Source organism: Harpegnathos saltator, unplaced genomic scaffold (genome assembly GCF_003227715.2).
Source record: "Harpegnathos saltator strain DR-91 unplaced genomic scaffold, Hsal_v8.6 scaffold6, whole genome shotgun sequence".
Lineage (NCBI taxonomy): Eukaryota > Metazoa > Arthropoda > Insecta > Hymenoptera > Formicidae > Harpegnathos > Harpegnathos saltator.
Window position 1 is genome coordinate 123,405 of NW_020230426.1, and position 16,396 is coordinate 139,800.

General features: G+C 36.5%; 3 protein-coding genes across 7 annotated transcripts; 1 reads left to right on the top strand and 2 right to left on the bottom strand.

Annotated features, from left to right (window-relative positions):
- Positions 1-241: 241 nt before the first annotated feature.
- Rich (guanine nucleotide exchange factor subunit Rich) lies at positions 242-7,792 on the bottom strand. 2 transcript variants are annotated; one of them, XM_011145886.2, is made up of 12 exons: positions 7,658-7,792; positions 7,263-7,526; positions 6,750-7,156; positions 5,886-6,516; positions 5,254-5,617; positions 4,489-5,039; positions 3,836-4,325; positions 3,468-3,747; positions 2,793-3,247; positions 2,485-2,647; positions 2,205-2,393; positions 242-2,058 (listed from the first exon to the last, which is right to left on the bottom strand). In XM_011145886.2, the coding sequence occupies exons 1-12, from the start codon at positions 7,790-7,792 to the stop codon at positions 1,788-1,790; spliced, it is 4,200 nt and encodes a 1,399-aa protein (XP_011144188.1). In that variant the 3' UTR covers positions 242-1,787. The 2 variants fall into 2 exon arrangements, with proteins under 2 accessions (XP_011144188.1, XP_011144187.1); XM_011145885.2 differs by having other exon boundaries at positions 243-2,115.
- A 238-nt stretch (positions 7,793-8,030) lies between these two features.
- On the top strand, positions 8,031-10,697 carry LOC105185986 (EARP-interacting protein homolog). Of its 4 annotated transcripts, none has more exons than XM_011145890.3 (7): positions 8,031-8,158; positions 8,858-8,918; positions 9,113-9,338; positions 9,513-9,733; positions 9,845-10,026; positions 10,112-10,408; positions 10,485-10,697. In XM_011145890.3, exons 2-7 carry the CDS (start codon positions 8,877-8,879, stop codon positions 10,645-10,647), a joined length of 1,131 nt encoding a protein of 376 aa, XP_011144192.1. In that variant the 5' UTR covers positions 8,031-8,158; positions 8,858-8,876; the 3' UTR covers positions 10,648-10,697. The 4 variants fall into 4 exon arrangements, with proteins under 4 accessions (XP_011144192.1, XP_011144195.1, XP_011144190.1 ...); XM_011145893.3 differs by lacking the exon at positions 8,031-8,158 and adding an exon at positions 8,188-8,223; XM_011145888.3 differs by lacking the exon at positions 8,031-8,158 and adding an exon at positions 8,243-8,609 and having other exon boundaries at positions 8,795-8,918; positions 10,485-10,696.
- A 127-nt stretch (positions 10,698-10,824) lies between these two features.
- Positions 10,825-12,055, bottom strand: l(1)G0004 (RNA-binding protein pno1). Its single transcript, XM_011145894.3, has 3 exons — positions 11,852-12,055; positions 11,469-11,552; positions 10,825-11,386 (listed from the first exon to the last, which is right to left on the bottom strand). The coding sequence occupies exons 1-3, from the start codon at positions 11,945-11,947 to the stop codon at positions 10,856-10,858; spliced, it is 711 nt and encodes a 236-aa protein (XP_011144196.1). The 5' UTR covers positions 11,948-12,055; the 3' UTR covers positions 10,825-10,855.
- Positions 12,056-16,396: the final 4,341 nt, after the last annotated feature.

Consider the following 16,396-nt stretch of genomic DNA (forward strand, 5'->3'; position numbering starts at 1 on the left):
ATCTGTCGTCCTTGATTCTTATTATTCATTCCTATTCACAAACTAATGTCATAACATAAAGGATCACTTTTTTGTCATTATTTCACAAAATAAATCTCCGACATACTTCGAGGATTCGTTGTTGATTGTTTTTGCCTTTTTCTTCTTTTATTATTACTATCATTATTATTATTATTATTATGAATTAAAAATATTCTATCCATGTGAGTTTTATAAATTTCTCATCTTGAATTATTCAACAAAATCCGCTTAAAATATTGGTAACTAGCAGGAATATGGCATTATTCCTCACGTGTCTCTTCTTTATACGATAAATTTTGTAAACGTTAATCGAAAGAGAAGTATCTGCGCATCTTTTTTGTTATCATACGCACTTTTACGAACTCTTTTTTTCCCTGTTGCGGTGAACACGAGTTCACGGACTCGACGATTGACGCTAAATCGAAACTGTAAAAAATACGCAGATACATACCTTCGTGGAAGTGTCAATGGCGGATCGGATAATTGACAGTTCGATTGAAAGCCATCGTTAATAGATACTTTCAACCGCGACACCAATACCACCTTTCCCCCATTATACCGCAGAATAAATTGTAGACTTTCCTTGTAGCGACTGAGTAATCGCGTTTTTTAGAGGAAAGTCGACGTCATAGATCGACGGGGAAATATCACGTGTAACGCATGTGAAACACCTGTGAGGTAAATATTCTCCGCAATATCCCGTCAGAATGTGGAACACGATATCTAACATGTCCCCAAGACGAGTCTAGATGCAATCGATATCGATCAGATATTGACAATTCGACTGGTCGCGTGCGAGCATAGTTTGTCGATTAATGAATATTTTTCTTTCTTTTTCTTATACGCTTTCAATTCGTACTATCGACGAATCGACTGAGTTCCCTGGAGCGATGAGAGAGGTTTTATGAGAAAATATAACATATATTTATACATTACTATCTATGTTACAATATGTATAAATAGCTTATTAATATTTCGCGTCACTTGACGTTATATAATTATCATAATAATATCAGACCTTTTGGCGTGCCAATTTTGATTTAACGTCTTTGAACCACTGTTCATTGGCTGCGTTATATTGCTGTCCGCTATTGCTCACAATTCACGAATGAGCTAATGCGCATCCCTGCACGCACGTGCTGCTGTGCGACGACAAGATTTAATCTTGCACTACCGTGGCCCGCAATCTTGAACAATTATATTCTGAATCTCGCACTATGTGTCTTGCACAATTATATTCTGAATCTCGCACTATGTGTCTTGCACAATTGTCTTCTGTATCTCGTCTTTTTGTTTTCCCGACACGTGTACTTTTAACAATGATACAGTGAGCGTTTATATACAAGTGCGAGTTATCAATTCTCTTTCATATTTCACCCTGTACATTCGAAAATATCTGCGCGATGTAAAGTGAATAAAAAATGCTTCGAAGCTCTATTTACAAATTTTCGAGATTTTCCCGAGTTACAAGGACCTCTCAAACAGCCTATACCAGTCGGGGGGAGCTAGTAATAATACCAATTTTGTAGAATATTGTCGCGTTACAGGAATCATCGCATCTCGAGCGATGTACCATGTGAAATTCCTATTCATAAAACGATGATTGCGGAACGATATGGAATCTCAGTTTGTAACGTAGTCAAATAAGATCCTTCATAAAACTTATAGAACGGATACTGCGAACGGAGAGAAGAGTTTCCTTTTGATACGTAGAATCCACAGCGGAATGAACAGCCATTACTTCTGTAGTACCTCATAAGGCACTCTTAAGAAATCGTGCAGGTATTCTGCGACGAGGAGTCTTCCGTAACGCTGAGATTATTGTAGCTCCCATGGAACGCAGACTCCTCGACAATCAAGGATGACTCATGCGTGCGTTCCTCTTCCAACGGAGCTGTATTGGAAGCATGACTGACCGACGAGTGTCTTGAGCGAGAGAGAGTCCCGCGTTGATTGCTGCTGGCCGACGGAGCCGGACTCGGTGAGGGACTCTCCGGTATCTGTTCCTGCTCCTGTTGCTGTTTCGATATTATCAGCCTATTCAACAACGATATTTGGTATTGGATGTTGGACATAAACGGACGGTATCCTAAACTGCAATCGAAACGTACGATCAATATTTTCGCCAAAAAGTTGAAGACTGAGCAATTGTTGCGATTAATATGAAGTATTACAGTGCATACCATTCTGAATGAGACCACTTAGTCAAAGTGAGTAGTCCATCTCTCAAATTAATCACAGAATCGATAGTCTGCATCGGCGCATGTGCCGTTCTCACTGTTCTAGCCATGGCTGCTCCGTCACGAAGAACGGTTGCCACTACAGCAGCCCATCCTAGGCAGCAGCCTTCGAGAAAGAGTTGCAGCAAATACCTGCGGCGATTTAAAATACAAAAGAAACAGTTATAAGGTTGGATACAGTTGATTGTGCATGATTTTATAATACAGGCGCATATGTTATTACCTAAGCTGCACTTCGGCTCGACCGATTGGCGCAGAGGCTGATGAAGCTGGTTGGACCTCTGTGGGCCCCACTGATTCCGGTGAGACCCAACACACTGAGCCAACGATGGACTCTGCGTCATCCCTCCAGATAGTACTGGTATCACTAAGGACACTGTTGGCATCTGAAATTTGGTAAACAGGAATATTATTTGCACATTTGAAAAGTTATTATCTACAAGAATATGAAAAACCGCGACTTCGCGTAGAAAAATTCGCGTAAATGAGAATCAATACGCGTTCTTCTTCTAAATGAAAGCTACAACTCACCGTGTATTAGATTCGGTGTTAATTTGGCTTCTGCGGTCGGAAATTGTGTTTCTAAGCTGGCAACGGGTGAGACCAATGTTGTATATGGTGGCCTACCACTTGGAAGACTGGTGTATCCACTATCGGGTAGATCGACGTTTAAATTTGGCGACAACGTCTCGTCATCAGACATCACAGAGTGTAGAGACGTGAGACTGGATCTACGAAATTTCTGCAATGTCGGCAACGAAAGAGTCGGATACGGGAATGCAAAGTCCTCATGAACCGCCTTCAAAGTTCCCACGTAGTCATCGACTTTCGCTGCTCTGTCACGTTCTCGGGCGAACCAAGTCACCAGGTGAAAGTCAAGACGAGCCGCGAACCTGCCCAAATCAGTCAAGCGGCGAGCTGAGAGGAGCCGTCGAGCGTGGCGTTGCAAAATGACGTCGATGAAAAACTCCTCTGCCGATCCTTCCCTAAAATGAGATTTAAATTTGAATATATATTTAGTATATTTAATTAGACAAAAAAACAAAAATATATACTTTAATCGAAGCAAGCATTCCTTCAATGTTATAGAAAAAAAAAAAAAAAAAAAAAACAAGCCATCGAAGAAGTTTTGCAAATCTACAATTGGTAAACTTCACTTTAAATAGATTTTTTAAATGTAAATTTGAAGAAGAGTGTAATAATTACTTGTTCTCAGTTTTCTCGGTTTTTACTGTCGGTACCGATTTTTTCCGTCTCATAACGACATTCCGGGTTTTCTCGAGCATAGAGGATGGCGCGATATCTTTCTCGGATTGTACTTTGGGCGTAACCGTAGTACTGTAACTACGGCTTCTTGAGACCTGCATAGTACCTAAGACCAAGGACAGATCGTCCTCGTGCGGAGAAAGTGGAGGTGTCTGCGGAGGACCACCCAATTTTGCACTGCCGCTCCATGATGTACGCGGCGACTCCACATCGTTTGGATCTGATAACCCGAGAGAGATATGGATTTACACAAAATTATGTATATGATATTACTCGTTACAAGAATGAATATAAATTGAAGCGCTTACCGATTGCTCTGAGAAACCTCACGAGGTCCCTCGACAATTCCCATCGACCTTGCTCCAACGCGGCGTCTAACAATAATGTAGCGTGTTGTCTGCTGACGGAGGACGGCTCCAAATTTTGCAGAATGATCAAGTAGCTGGCAGCGGTGTCGAGCTGCTGACGTTGCAAGCAATCTTGCAGCAGCTTCTTCGGAGGACCAGCGACGGAAAACAGATACGGCCAAAGGGCGATCTCGGTTTTCCGGGCGCATTGTACGACAGCTCTCGCCCAAACACCGGGAAACTCGCGAATAAATTCCACAACGGACGGCAACTGTGCGTCCGGAATGGGATCCTTACTCGTTGCCTCTTCCTCTAGAACTTCATGCAGCAGCAACTCCAGCGAGTGCGGGAAATACGGCAGTGCGGAACATGAGCGCGCTATCTCCCACGCGTGATAACCCAAGTTTCGACGTATCAATTGGCGCAGTATCTGATGCAAATATACTTGGCTCTGAAAATACGAAAACGTTATTAGAAATAAAAGTAGTTTAAATATGACATCTTCCCAAATTGACATCTACACTGTGAGTTTTACAGTAAAAGAAAATTTACATTAAGATATTTTTAAGATATACTATTTAAGGTATGATATGAAATGAGAATAAAATTGGTACCGTGAGCTCCAACAAATTGAAGGGCAGTGAAAAGGGCGAGTTAGTATCCGATGTGAACAACACAGTGTCGTTTTCGGCTCCAAGCAGAATCGCGTCCTCAAAGAGTATCGCCAGCGGATAAATCCGCAAGTGAAAAGGCAGCATTATGCGTTTGCTCATGAAGGCGTGTGTCTTCTCTTGGTGATTACGTGGTACCCAAAGCGGCAACCAGACTCTCATGCCGTGAGCCCCACAAAACAACCACAGAGCCTCTGTTAAATGTGGCTTGTCTCTTCTTGAACGCGACGGCACCCAAACGTTCTCGACGTAGGATGCTAATACTGTCGGTGCGCTGCATGTGAACGGAACGTCCGAACTGTCCGTGGAGTGTTCCCGCTGAACCATGAGGAGACGTCCGGACACATTCAGCAAAAGACTCTCAGGATGAGGGTGACTGCCGGCGGTTTCCGCGCGAATTGTAGTCAATGTGGCGCTGACCACACAAGCAGGATGTACGCACAGTCCGCTGATGTCCACAGTCTGTATTCTCGTTAGCTCAATGCCTCCAGCTTCTATGAACAGATAACATAAAACATTTTCATTTCTGTAATGACTATTTGCTGCTCTTGCTATATATATATATACCGTCAGCGCACCGATTCATTTGAAAGCGATACGGAAGGTTTGTCTGTCAAAAATGTCTGTTCAGAAACCCGTTGAGAAAAACTGTTAACCCATTTTTTATAAAAAAAAAAAACAATCTCACGCGAGATGAGCCCCACTTACCAACATCCTTTTGCATCACCATGTCGTAGATACTGATCTGCGCGTTAGCGCAGAACGTCAAGAGACTGTCCTTCATGGTATTGAGTAGTAACACCTGCGATGGCATTCTAACGCTCTTGACGTAGCTATTATCCAGACGCGTGTCACGTGGATAAATTCTGATCTCGTCTTTATCATCCAAGATGGAATAACTGCTAGCTATCAGGTATCCTTTATGCCATAGCAATCCACCAGTCACTATAAAGTCTCGCTCTTGCGTCTCATTGCCGAACAATTTCCACTTTCTCGAGGGTAGAGAATAATGCGCTAATCCCGTTCGGCCCGCAACCGCCAGGCTCAAACCTTCACTATCTATTGCAGTATACTATCAAACATACAAATATATAAACATATAATGCAGCATATCTATGTATTTAAAAAATAAAGATTTTACACAAAACAATTTTCTTCATTGATATTATATACAATGAACTCTATTACATGTCGACATTGCTTTATCATCAGAATTGTGAGTTAATAAAATTAAATTCTACAAAATTCACTAATAATATAGCTTATATACTAAGTTCATTTATTTTCTTAAATATGCAACTGGTAATGATTTAGATCGAACTGCGATGATAAACACTTACCCGAATCGGCCAGTTGGAACCACTATATGTCGTTGGAATAGGCACAACGAGCCATTGCTTGCAACCGGCGAGTGTCTGAAGCATGCTATCGCTAGGCATTTCAGTGGCAAGATGAAAACCTGAGGCTGACGAAGATATCCCGGCGCCTAAATTTAAATACAATCTATCCTCGCCTTGAAGATACAGATGCCCGTGATGGCCCATGCAAGGATTAATCGTCAAGGGACTTTTGGCGAAATCTAATTGAATAAGAGAGCGATTGCTATTGATATAGGTTTCGTTTCCGTTCTCTTCAGTAACAGAAGGTCCTGGAGATTCTCGTAACATCCATAACTGATAACCCTCTGCCGACCATTCCATCGTATGAATGTGCAAAGGATTGTCATGTGTCAGATCTACTCTTAGGCCATAGTCCCACTTTAAGCTACAGAGTAATAGAGCACCAAAGGTGCTCCACAATGCCAGACCGCCGCCTTCCCAAGCTAACGCAATAGCGCAACTGTCGGGAGTCCATCTTAGACACCTGACACTGCCTGGTCGACCTGGATAATCTTTGGAGGATAGGCTCAAAGTATGTGACATCTCTAAGCCTCCTGTAGTTTCATCAACATAATAAACAACACCTTCAGAACTGCAAACGCAAAGATATAAAAAAATTATATTAATTGTCATAAAACTACTGTAAATTACATTTGGTAATAAATTTGCTTTATTATGAATTTGGAAAAATATTTCTATAATTTTTGTATAATTTTATAACTAAGATATAAATCATATCAAATTTTATTTTCTCATAATTTAAAACTATAAATTTATTTCATGTACAAACTTACAAATATATTATATATCACAAATAATACTTACTTTTGCTTACCAATGGCAATTAGTCGATATTTATGATTAACAGCAGCGCATGTTGCATCGTCTAAATCTCTAGCCCAGATTCCTTGTACTTGGTTAGGATCAAATTTTAAGGACTGAGCAGTGAGAAATGCAGCTCTACCATCACTAAGCACGATAGCAAAACCTCCAACAAGAGGTGAATATTCAATGTCAGTGACATAGATATTGTTTTCTGTGAGTGGCACAGCTACAGTAGAAATTTGCTGATCAATACTGAACGGTATACGTCTCAAATCTAAGGAATAGTCCCGATTCATATTGCCATCCCATTTGTAGCGTACTACATGGCTAGTTTTGGTTGCTATCATGAGTTCATCTCGTATGCAAACTAGAGAACTAATGCCACCATCAATCCAAGCTGATTTTTCCTAACAATGGATAATTAGTCTTATAAAATCTAGGCAACTTTATTACTTTCTTTTTAAATTCCTTCGTGAATATATTTTTAGTAATAACAATTATAACAATACTTACAAAATTTAAAACAAGACATGGAATGACTTCCTTGATGAACAATTCTGCACTATCTCGTTTCAGACTAGTAACTGGTGAATCTCGTTGTTCATAGAGTCCACGACCTTCTGGATTGCTATCTGAAAGCCTGTAAAACAGTAAATAGCTCTCTGATGTTGCAACAACCAACATGCTGGAATCTGGCCTCCATTGAACCAAAACATTCCATCCATATTTTCGTAAGGAAGCCTCAGATCGTCTGCTGAATACAATTGGTACACAAGGCTACAACATAATATTCTTATAAACAGACGTATACAAAGATGTGAAATTAATAAAGTTTTAATTAAACTAAAAGGAAACTCTAAAATTACAATATAACTAATTAAGAAATGCCTTTCGACCTAGATACATACTTTGCAGTACCAGATGGTGAGAGAATCCGTGGTGAGGATAGCAAAGAGAATCTTATCTCTGTTACATACTACGGCATTTATTTTGCTCGGCTCGTTGGCGTTTAAGACCCGCGGCCATCCTACGGGGAAAAACATGATTCCCACACAAGAGTATTTGAATGTTCGCCTTCAGATATCTGTCATGCTTCGCCTATGGTCTACCCAATAGTGCAAATTTAATAGGTAAACATTTCCTAACCTCCACATAGCGTAATTAAATTGGTTTCAGTGGCGACTAAAGCGAGGTGTGTCAAAAGTGTACGTAATCGTAGTGTACGTACGTGTAAAAGTGTAATTAATCTGTTCTTTGTAGCTGCACTGGTTCGAGAAGTGCAGTGTACTAAAGTATTTTTTCGACCATGACAGTCTGTTCCTTTTTAGATGAATTAGTTTACACTTTTGGTCGTTAAAATGAAATAAACATATAAATTTGCGTTGAACAGAAAAGGGATAAAATTTTAGGTAATTGTGAAGAATACGGGCTTCCTCACCAATTTTGCTGAAACTTTGCACAATTGTGTATTTTGGTGCGTAGAACACGATTTTGAAAGAGAAAAGTGTCGTTCTCAAACGGATCGAAAGTTATGAAGTGATAAAAAATGACACATACGAGGTTAAAAAATCTATTATGCTGGTAATACAGAGACTTATGGTCTGTTCTTTTTAGTCGAAAAATGTAAGATAGTACATATAAGCGGCCGAGGGGCGGAGTTCTACACCTCCTTCCTGAAGAAATCCTAACCTAACCCAACTTATTGCATCTTCATATGTTGTTGTTGGGCATTGTTGTAAAGATTAAAATATTTAAAACTTACGCTTAACAATACATAAAGATGCAATAAGTTGGGTTAAGTTAAGATTTCTATGGGGAGGAGAGTGTGAGGAAGGAGCGGAGCCCCGCCCGCGCTTATATGTACTATTTTACACTTTGACGCATTGCGCATGCTTTCCAGTTAGTCTGTATTATCGGCATGACAGAGATATCCTAACTCTATGTATATCATTTTTCTGATTTTTATAATTTTTGATCCGTTTGAGAGCGACGTTTTTTTCTTTCAAAATCGCATTCTACGCACCAAAATACACAATTGTGCAAAGTTTCAGCAAAATTGGAGAGAAGGCCCATATTCTTCATAATTACCAATAATATATTTTATATAGTGAGGCATAATATCCGGAAATGGAAAACGACAAACCTGTTATATATGGGCTCGAATTTCAAGTATGAAATTATGAATTTTTAATCGGTCTATGTCTTCCCTTTCCATAGCTTTTTTATCCAGCTGACAAATAATTATATTTTTTTATTGTCAACTTAAGCACTATAAATAATCATTATTACTCAATAAGTTTTTTTCTATATAAATTAACATTTTCTGTATAAAAAATATGTATTATATATTTTTTACACTTTAGACCAGGGCACTGTCAGCTCAAACAGCTGAGACTGATATTGTAAGATTTTTAGTAGGAACGCAGTCTTTAAAATTTAGTAACAATCAAGTTCACTTGGTAGAACTTAATGAAGAAACAGGAAATTTAAAAACTCAAGTGTTTCAACATCCAATGGGAGAAATCTGGTCTATACAAGCTTCTCCAACAGAACCTGATACATTTATTACATGTTATAATAGTTTGAGTGGTAAATAATTTATTATGTATACATACACATACATACATTTAATTTATTTATATTTAAATATTTCTTATTATCTAAATAAAAAAATAAATAGATTGAATGATACTTAATAATTCAGGATGACTTAAGATACAACAAAATATGTTTCTTAAAACTGAAATATTTATATCTTTTTAGAAGAAGGTACTTGCCAAATGAAAGGAGCTGTTTGGCAATTTCCTGAGATAAGAGAATATACTAATGATATTCTGCAACTCAATAAATTAGCAGATATTGATACAACTCCATATGGTACTGATCTTAAAACTATTGCCTATCATCCTACAGATAGTAAAAAAGTTGTTTCTGTAGTGGATAATAATTTTGTTTTATGGGATTTGTCAAATGAAGGGCCGCAGGTATTGATATCTTTAATTACAAGATTATAAAACTATTCTATTATTTAATTTTGAATTTACTACTAGAGGAAGAATTCTGTCCATTTGATATTTTTTCTATATTCTATTTAGACTATGGTATCAGGTACTCTGGAAGGTAAAGGTCAGCCACGGTTCACAAATGGCAAATGGAATCCCCATAATGGAGCTAATCAGTTTGTAACTTTAAATGAAAACAATGTACGTGGATGGGATTTTAGAAATCCAACCAATGCTGCTTGGTCTATTCTATGTGCACATTCACAGATTATCAGGTAAAAATAATATAAAAATTAATCTTCCATAAAACTAAGTGTATTATTATTTCTACATCTATCTGTTATTTGATTTGTTTATCAGGGATTTAGATTTCAATGCAAATCGTCAATATTTTTTGTCCACTTGTGGTGACGATGGATACATGAAATTCTGGGACATTCGGTTTCCGACAGAACCAGTGCTATCACGTATGGAACATTCACACTGGGTGTGGAACATAAGAATCAATCGTTTCCACGACCAACTTGTTTTAACATCCAGCAGTGACTCAAGAGTAATATTATGCAGTATTGCATCTATCTCATCTGAGCCATTTAGACATATAGTATCAGCTGAAGACGAATCTTCACAAAATGAAGAACCTTGCAGGAAAAAGAAGTAAATGAACAAATATGCATATCACAAGCTGACTGACAAGCAAATTAGAAAAATTTATATATTTATGGCATTTCAGATTGGAAGATGGTCTTGTAGGCAAATATGAAGAACATGAAGATAGTGTATATGCAGTAGAATGGTCATCTGCTGATCCCTGGACATTTGCATCTCTCAGTTATGATGGAAGATTGGTTCTTAATAAAGTACCACGTAAATATAAGTATCAAATACTTTTATGAATTTATGAAATGGTATTAATTATAATCTCACATTATATTTATAGAAAATAATTGTAATTATTCATTGTATATATTGTTATGTATATATATACACACAGTATTATATAGAACACGAAGTATAAAATATCTTTCTATTATTAACACATAAAGGAGAGAATAAGCAACTATACATATGTATAAAGTTTAAATGATATATTTTGTAACTACCTTATAATCGGTTTGACACTCTACCAGTTATGTTTTTCAAGTGTCCATAAATTTTAGAAGGTGGACTGCCCATAATCAGATTACATACTACTCTACGGGCTAGTTGTATATTCTGATAAGAACCTAATATGTGTATTTTACTACTCGCTAATACAATTCGAGTTTTTGTTACATTTTCTATAGTAAACTTTGTTCTTCCACCTTGGCCTGCTAATCTTCCAATAGCTCTAGATAAATGATCACCCTTTAATGTCTGTTTAACATCCAATATTTCAAATGTTTCTACAAACAAGTCATCCAAACGTAGTAAAGCTAAAGCATCTTCCACTTCAAATCCACAGATAAATGCTTTTACAAAATCAGCTGCTTTTTGAAGATTTGAAATATCTGTGGTGTCTGGTGCACTTCTAATTTCCACATGCCTCGTTCTTAAATTAAAGCGTACTTGTAATTGTAAATGTTCAACAATAGGTGTAAATATCTTCAACCAATTTTCCTTCAAAGGTGTATATCTGTGAGCTGGTACTGGAATCTATATACAAGACATAAATTTTAATAAAAAATTAGGTTTGTTAAAAATATATCAAGAAATTATATAAATATTATTATCTTACTTTTCTTTGTTCTATAGTATTCCTTGCTCTTTTTTTAGCTGTATGCTGGTTTACTTTTCCTTCTATGCCATTAACCACTTCCACCTTAAAAGATAATTGCAATATAAGATTATAACAATGGACAAGTAACAAAATCTATTACATATGTAATGCTATCACTTGTAAACTTGTTATGTTTTAAACAATCCCCAAATTGATACAATAACTATGTTAGAAAAACAATAATTATTCACTGATATATTGAATTATTTTAAATTTATCATAAATATAAAAGTATACATTTTTTGCAAGTAGAAAATACAGGTTTCCACTAAAATGCTTTGTTTTTTACTGAAAGCAACTAATATTATTCAATATAATATAAAACCTGGAATACATAGTACCTCCATGTGACTTTCACTAGCACGACGTTTTTTCAATTTTCGTTTAACGTTCACCATCTGAAGTTCCTGCTTAGATTCTGTATTTTCTGAATCCATTTTTATCTTTGTTTATTCAAGGAGTGATTTTATATTATTTCATCCAAAGAAGTAATAATCGCAGATAAACTTTAAATACCGAAATACTCTTCAGAAAAAGGTTATTTAATATCATCAAGGATAGAAGAAACATCTAGATGAGAAACCACTCCTTGAATATATTTGGAAATACCTATGAAAGACTTATGAAAAACCTAAGATAGAAATATCCCTAAGGCCCAGTTGCACCAACATTATTTTTAACACGTTGAGCGCCACGCCGATTTTGAAGGCAGTCCCCATCAGGCCACGCGCGCCACTTAGAAGCGCTGGTATTATAGGGCCAATGTCTCTTATCGCAGTTCTGCTTATCGCAGAAAATCAGCATTACAGATTTCCGGAAGAAATTAGCAGTATATCTTACAAATTGTGAAAAAGAAGACATTTCATCGGACAATATTGCAAGAAGGTCTAAAAACAACACCAACTCCAAAGAAAACCTGGAAACGTTTCCAAAGTACGAAGATATTGTAAATCATGTTACGATAAAAATGTAACAAAAGATAGTAGAGAAATGGCCAGGAAAAGAACTAAGCGAGTTGTCACATTTTGTAATACCTGTAAAGGAGAACCGTTTTTATGTTTACCGTGCTTCAATGAAATCCACTAATCCTGTAATGTGTCAAAATTAAGTAAATTTTGAATAAATTTTCTGCAATTCCATAAAAGAGTGTAAATTTTATAGTTCTATATCATGTTATACGCTGTCAGCCAGCTGTTTTTCGCGGCCTATGTGAAAGGTCAGTGTCACCCAGCGGTGGCAGACACAGCCTAAATGTAATTTCAGTGTCAGCCACCGGTGGTTGACGCGGCCTAAACGGAAAGTCCAGTGTCAGCCACCGATGGCTGACGCGGCGCTCAACATGTTAAGTGAGACTTAAATATAAGTTTATCTTTATCTTTCTTACTAAATAAATAAAGACAGAGATATATTTTAGTCTCTTAAAACCAAAATAATGTTGGTGCAATTGGGCCTAAGCTGGTCCTTGTTAGCTGAGATTGTAAAGCTAAAGCTAAGACTCCATGCATGCGGTGAGCTGCGGCAAATGTTGCGGTGACCAATCAGGAGGGAGGCGCAAGTCCGGTTGCGGCAAGCTCCGGCATGCGTCTGTCTTCTGATTGATCACCGCAACCGTTTGTTGCAGCTCATCGCATGCATGGAGTCTTAGCTTAACGCGTTGATGTTTTTCATAAGCTTAGTTTTCAAGAACGTGAACTTTGTAGAACGCTTTATAAAACGCAGATTGCAGAACGCAGAAATTAACTAATTACAGTTGCGGCCTCTTTCATATGGGCCTATATTCAGAACGTGCTTATAACTATGTTAGCGCGCTGTTAACCAATGAAACCAATGGAAAGCCACGCAATATGCCTTCTGATTAACGTGCGTTAACAGCGCACTAACATAGTTGTAAGCATGTTCTGAATATGGGTCTTCGAGCGTAAAATGTGTACGCGTAACTTGCGACAACCAATCATTCATCTCAGCTATGATTTGCGTATAACAGCTGAGACAATTGATTGGCTGACGCGGTTTATGCATACGCTTTTTACATCGCATGGGGAGTCAGCCTGAGTGTAAATGATCAACTATGATTGGTCAATTTCTGCATCCTATGATTTGCATTTTGTGTATGTGACCTATGTAGGCCGTGTTCTAAAATTCACTGCTAACGCTGAAAAGTTATAGTTTGCGTAACACAAATTATATATTTTCAGTACTGGCAGTAAATTTTGGAATACGGCCATAGACGGACCATAACCACAGACTTCTATAGTATAACTAGACTACTAATTCCCTTATATACTGTAGCACAAAATTGACTCCAAAAAGTATGTATTACATAAGGGGATCAAACATCTGTGCATGCGTGAATTGGAGTCCACAAGGAGAGGGAATATATAAACAATATGGCCCATCCAATTAGAAGAAATGTGTCTTGATTCAACCAATCAGACGTGAATATCGGACACCAGGACGGTACATACTTTTCGGGGTCAGATACTGAGTCGGAGTTATGACCTCGGAGTTAAATATATGACCTCGAAAAATACATCCTGGTGGACCGACATTCACGTCTGATTGGTTGAATCAAAACACATTTTTTCTAATTGGATCGGTTATATTGCTTATGTAGCCCCTCTCCTTATGGACTATTAATTTCACGCATGCGCAGATGCTTGATCCCTTATTTAAAGCCAGCGGCACACGGTGCTTGTTTTCGTGCTGGATTGCTTGCTGGATGAAAATACTGCGTTCTGATTGGTATATTTCCGAAGATGGATGGAAATGCACTAATCAGAACGCAGTATTTTCATCCAGCAAGCAATCCAGCACGAAAACAAGCACCGTGTACCGCTGGCTTAGGCTGCGTTCCAAAATTCACTGCCAGTACTGAAAATCTATAGTATACGTGACACAAACTATGTATTTTCAGTACTGGCAGTGAATTTCGGAACGCAGCCTTAATACATACTTTTTGGGGTCATTTTTGTGTTACAGTGGCTGCGTTCCGAAATTCACTGCCAGTACTGAAAATACATAATTTGTGTCACGTATATTATAGATTTTCAGTACTAGCAATGAATTTCGGAACGCAGCCAGTATACAACGGAGTTAGCAGTTTAGTTATATTATAGAAGTCTGTGGAAATATGGCGCCCATATAGCCGACATGTCAGAAATTATAGACTTAATAAATGATTTCATGTAACATGGAGTAGTATACGGAGAGATCAATCAATCAAATGAATAAAAAATGATGAATAAAAAATAAAGCGATTGATGGATTTCTCTGCGTATACATGTATCTAGATAGATCAAAATATTGTTAAACGTCCAAGTATATCACGTAGAATATTACGTAATGATTGCAGAACAATTGTTATGAGTAAGAAATTTCTAAGCATTCTATTTCAGATCTCTTGAAACTGAAATAGATCAGATAGTACATAGTCCAAATTCTCCTCGTTAATAAAACTAAACTATAAAATAAAAATTGATTTCATCATTGATACTCAATAATACTTGATTCGCGAAAGGTCAACCTCTACGTCAATCATTTGCGTGTTTATTTTTGTAACATATGTTCATATTGCTAACAAGTTTTCAATGAAATTACTCTGATTCGATATAATTAACCTTTAATTGTTTATAAAAAATGTATATATTGCTAAAATTGTTATTATAATTTCCTAGATCCTGACACAATTATTTATAATGTCTTAAATAAGTATAGAAGATAATAAATGAAAATAATAACAAAATTAACAATTACAAAAAGAAATTATTGAATGCAGGATTAAATGACTAAATATTTTCGATAGAAATTTTACAAAGGATAGACATGTATAAAAATGGCCTCACATTGATCCTTTTTTTACACATTTGTTATATATATATATATATATATGTATAATTTTTAAAATACACATAAACGTGTAAACGCAAAATATAATATTTTATGCAGAAAGTTAAAAATAAATTTATATTATATTAATTCTAAGTTCTCTTTAACAACTAAAAACAGCTAAATGCACACAACTAAATTAAATAATAAATCTTATTTTGCATCTGTGACATGTCTGCATGTAGGCATGATGTAGCATCAATTTTAACAATGCAATATCAAAAATAAAATGTTTTTGATATTATGATTATCTGCAAAATAAAAACTTTGACAGTAAATATTAATGAAATAGGAGTGTCGCTATGCAACTATAAGCGACAATGAAAATAATATGAACAATTTATGGATAAAGATGTATAGGATGGTGAGTAATATGTTTGAGTTTACACAATACAATGATTAAGATACGAGTTGGTCAGCGCACGATGAAAATGGGTAGAATATAATATAAAAGAAGCAAATGCAATTTTTATAACACATTTTTCATTGTCTTATAAGTCTATGGTAATTAATAATTAATAACAAGAAAAAAACCTTTCTCATCAATGTGTCTACAGTAATTATTAAAAGGTACAATTAGCAAATTACTATGTTGTGTATTCACTTTGTGTAATAATAGGTAATAATATAATTGTAATATTTTCTCCATAATCATAGCGCGATATCTCTCACGTGCTCTCAATCGTTTCTACAAATATAATATATAATATGGTATCTAATTCTTTATTTCATGTGTGTGTATGTGTATGTATGTGTGTATTTATATTTATATTTATATATATAGATTTATCCCCATTTGTGTGAGGATTATTATCAATCGTTCACTTCGTTTTACAACTATTTACGTCGTATAACCAAATACTAAAAATACAAATGTTTTGCATATAGCAGGCTTTAAAGTCATCGTACTTCACCTCAATCTGGTGATCATAAAACGCACATCCATATACATAATATAATGTTTGCAGCTTTGCCTACAAAATTAAGGAGCTCGTCAAGCG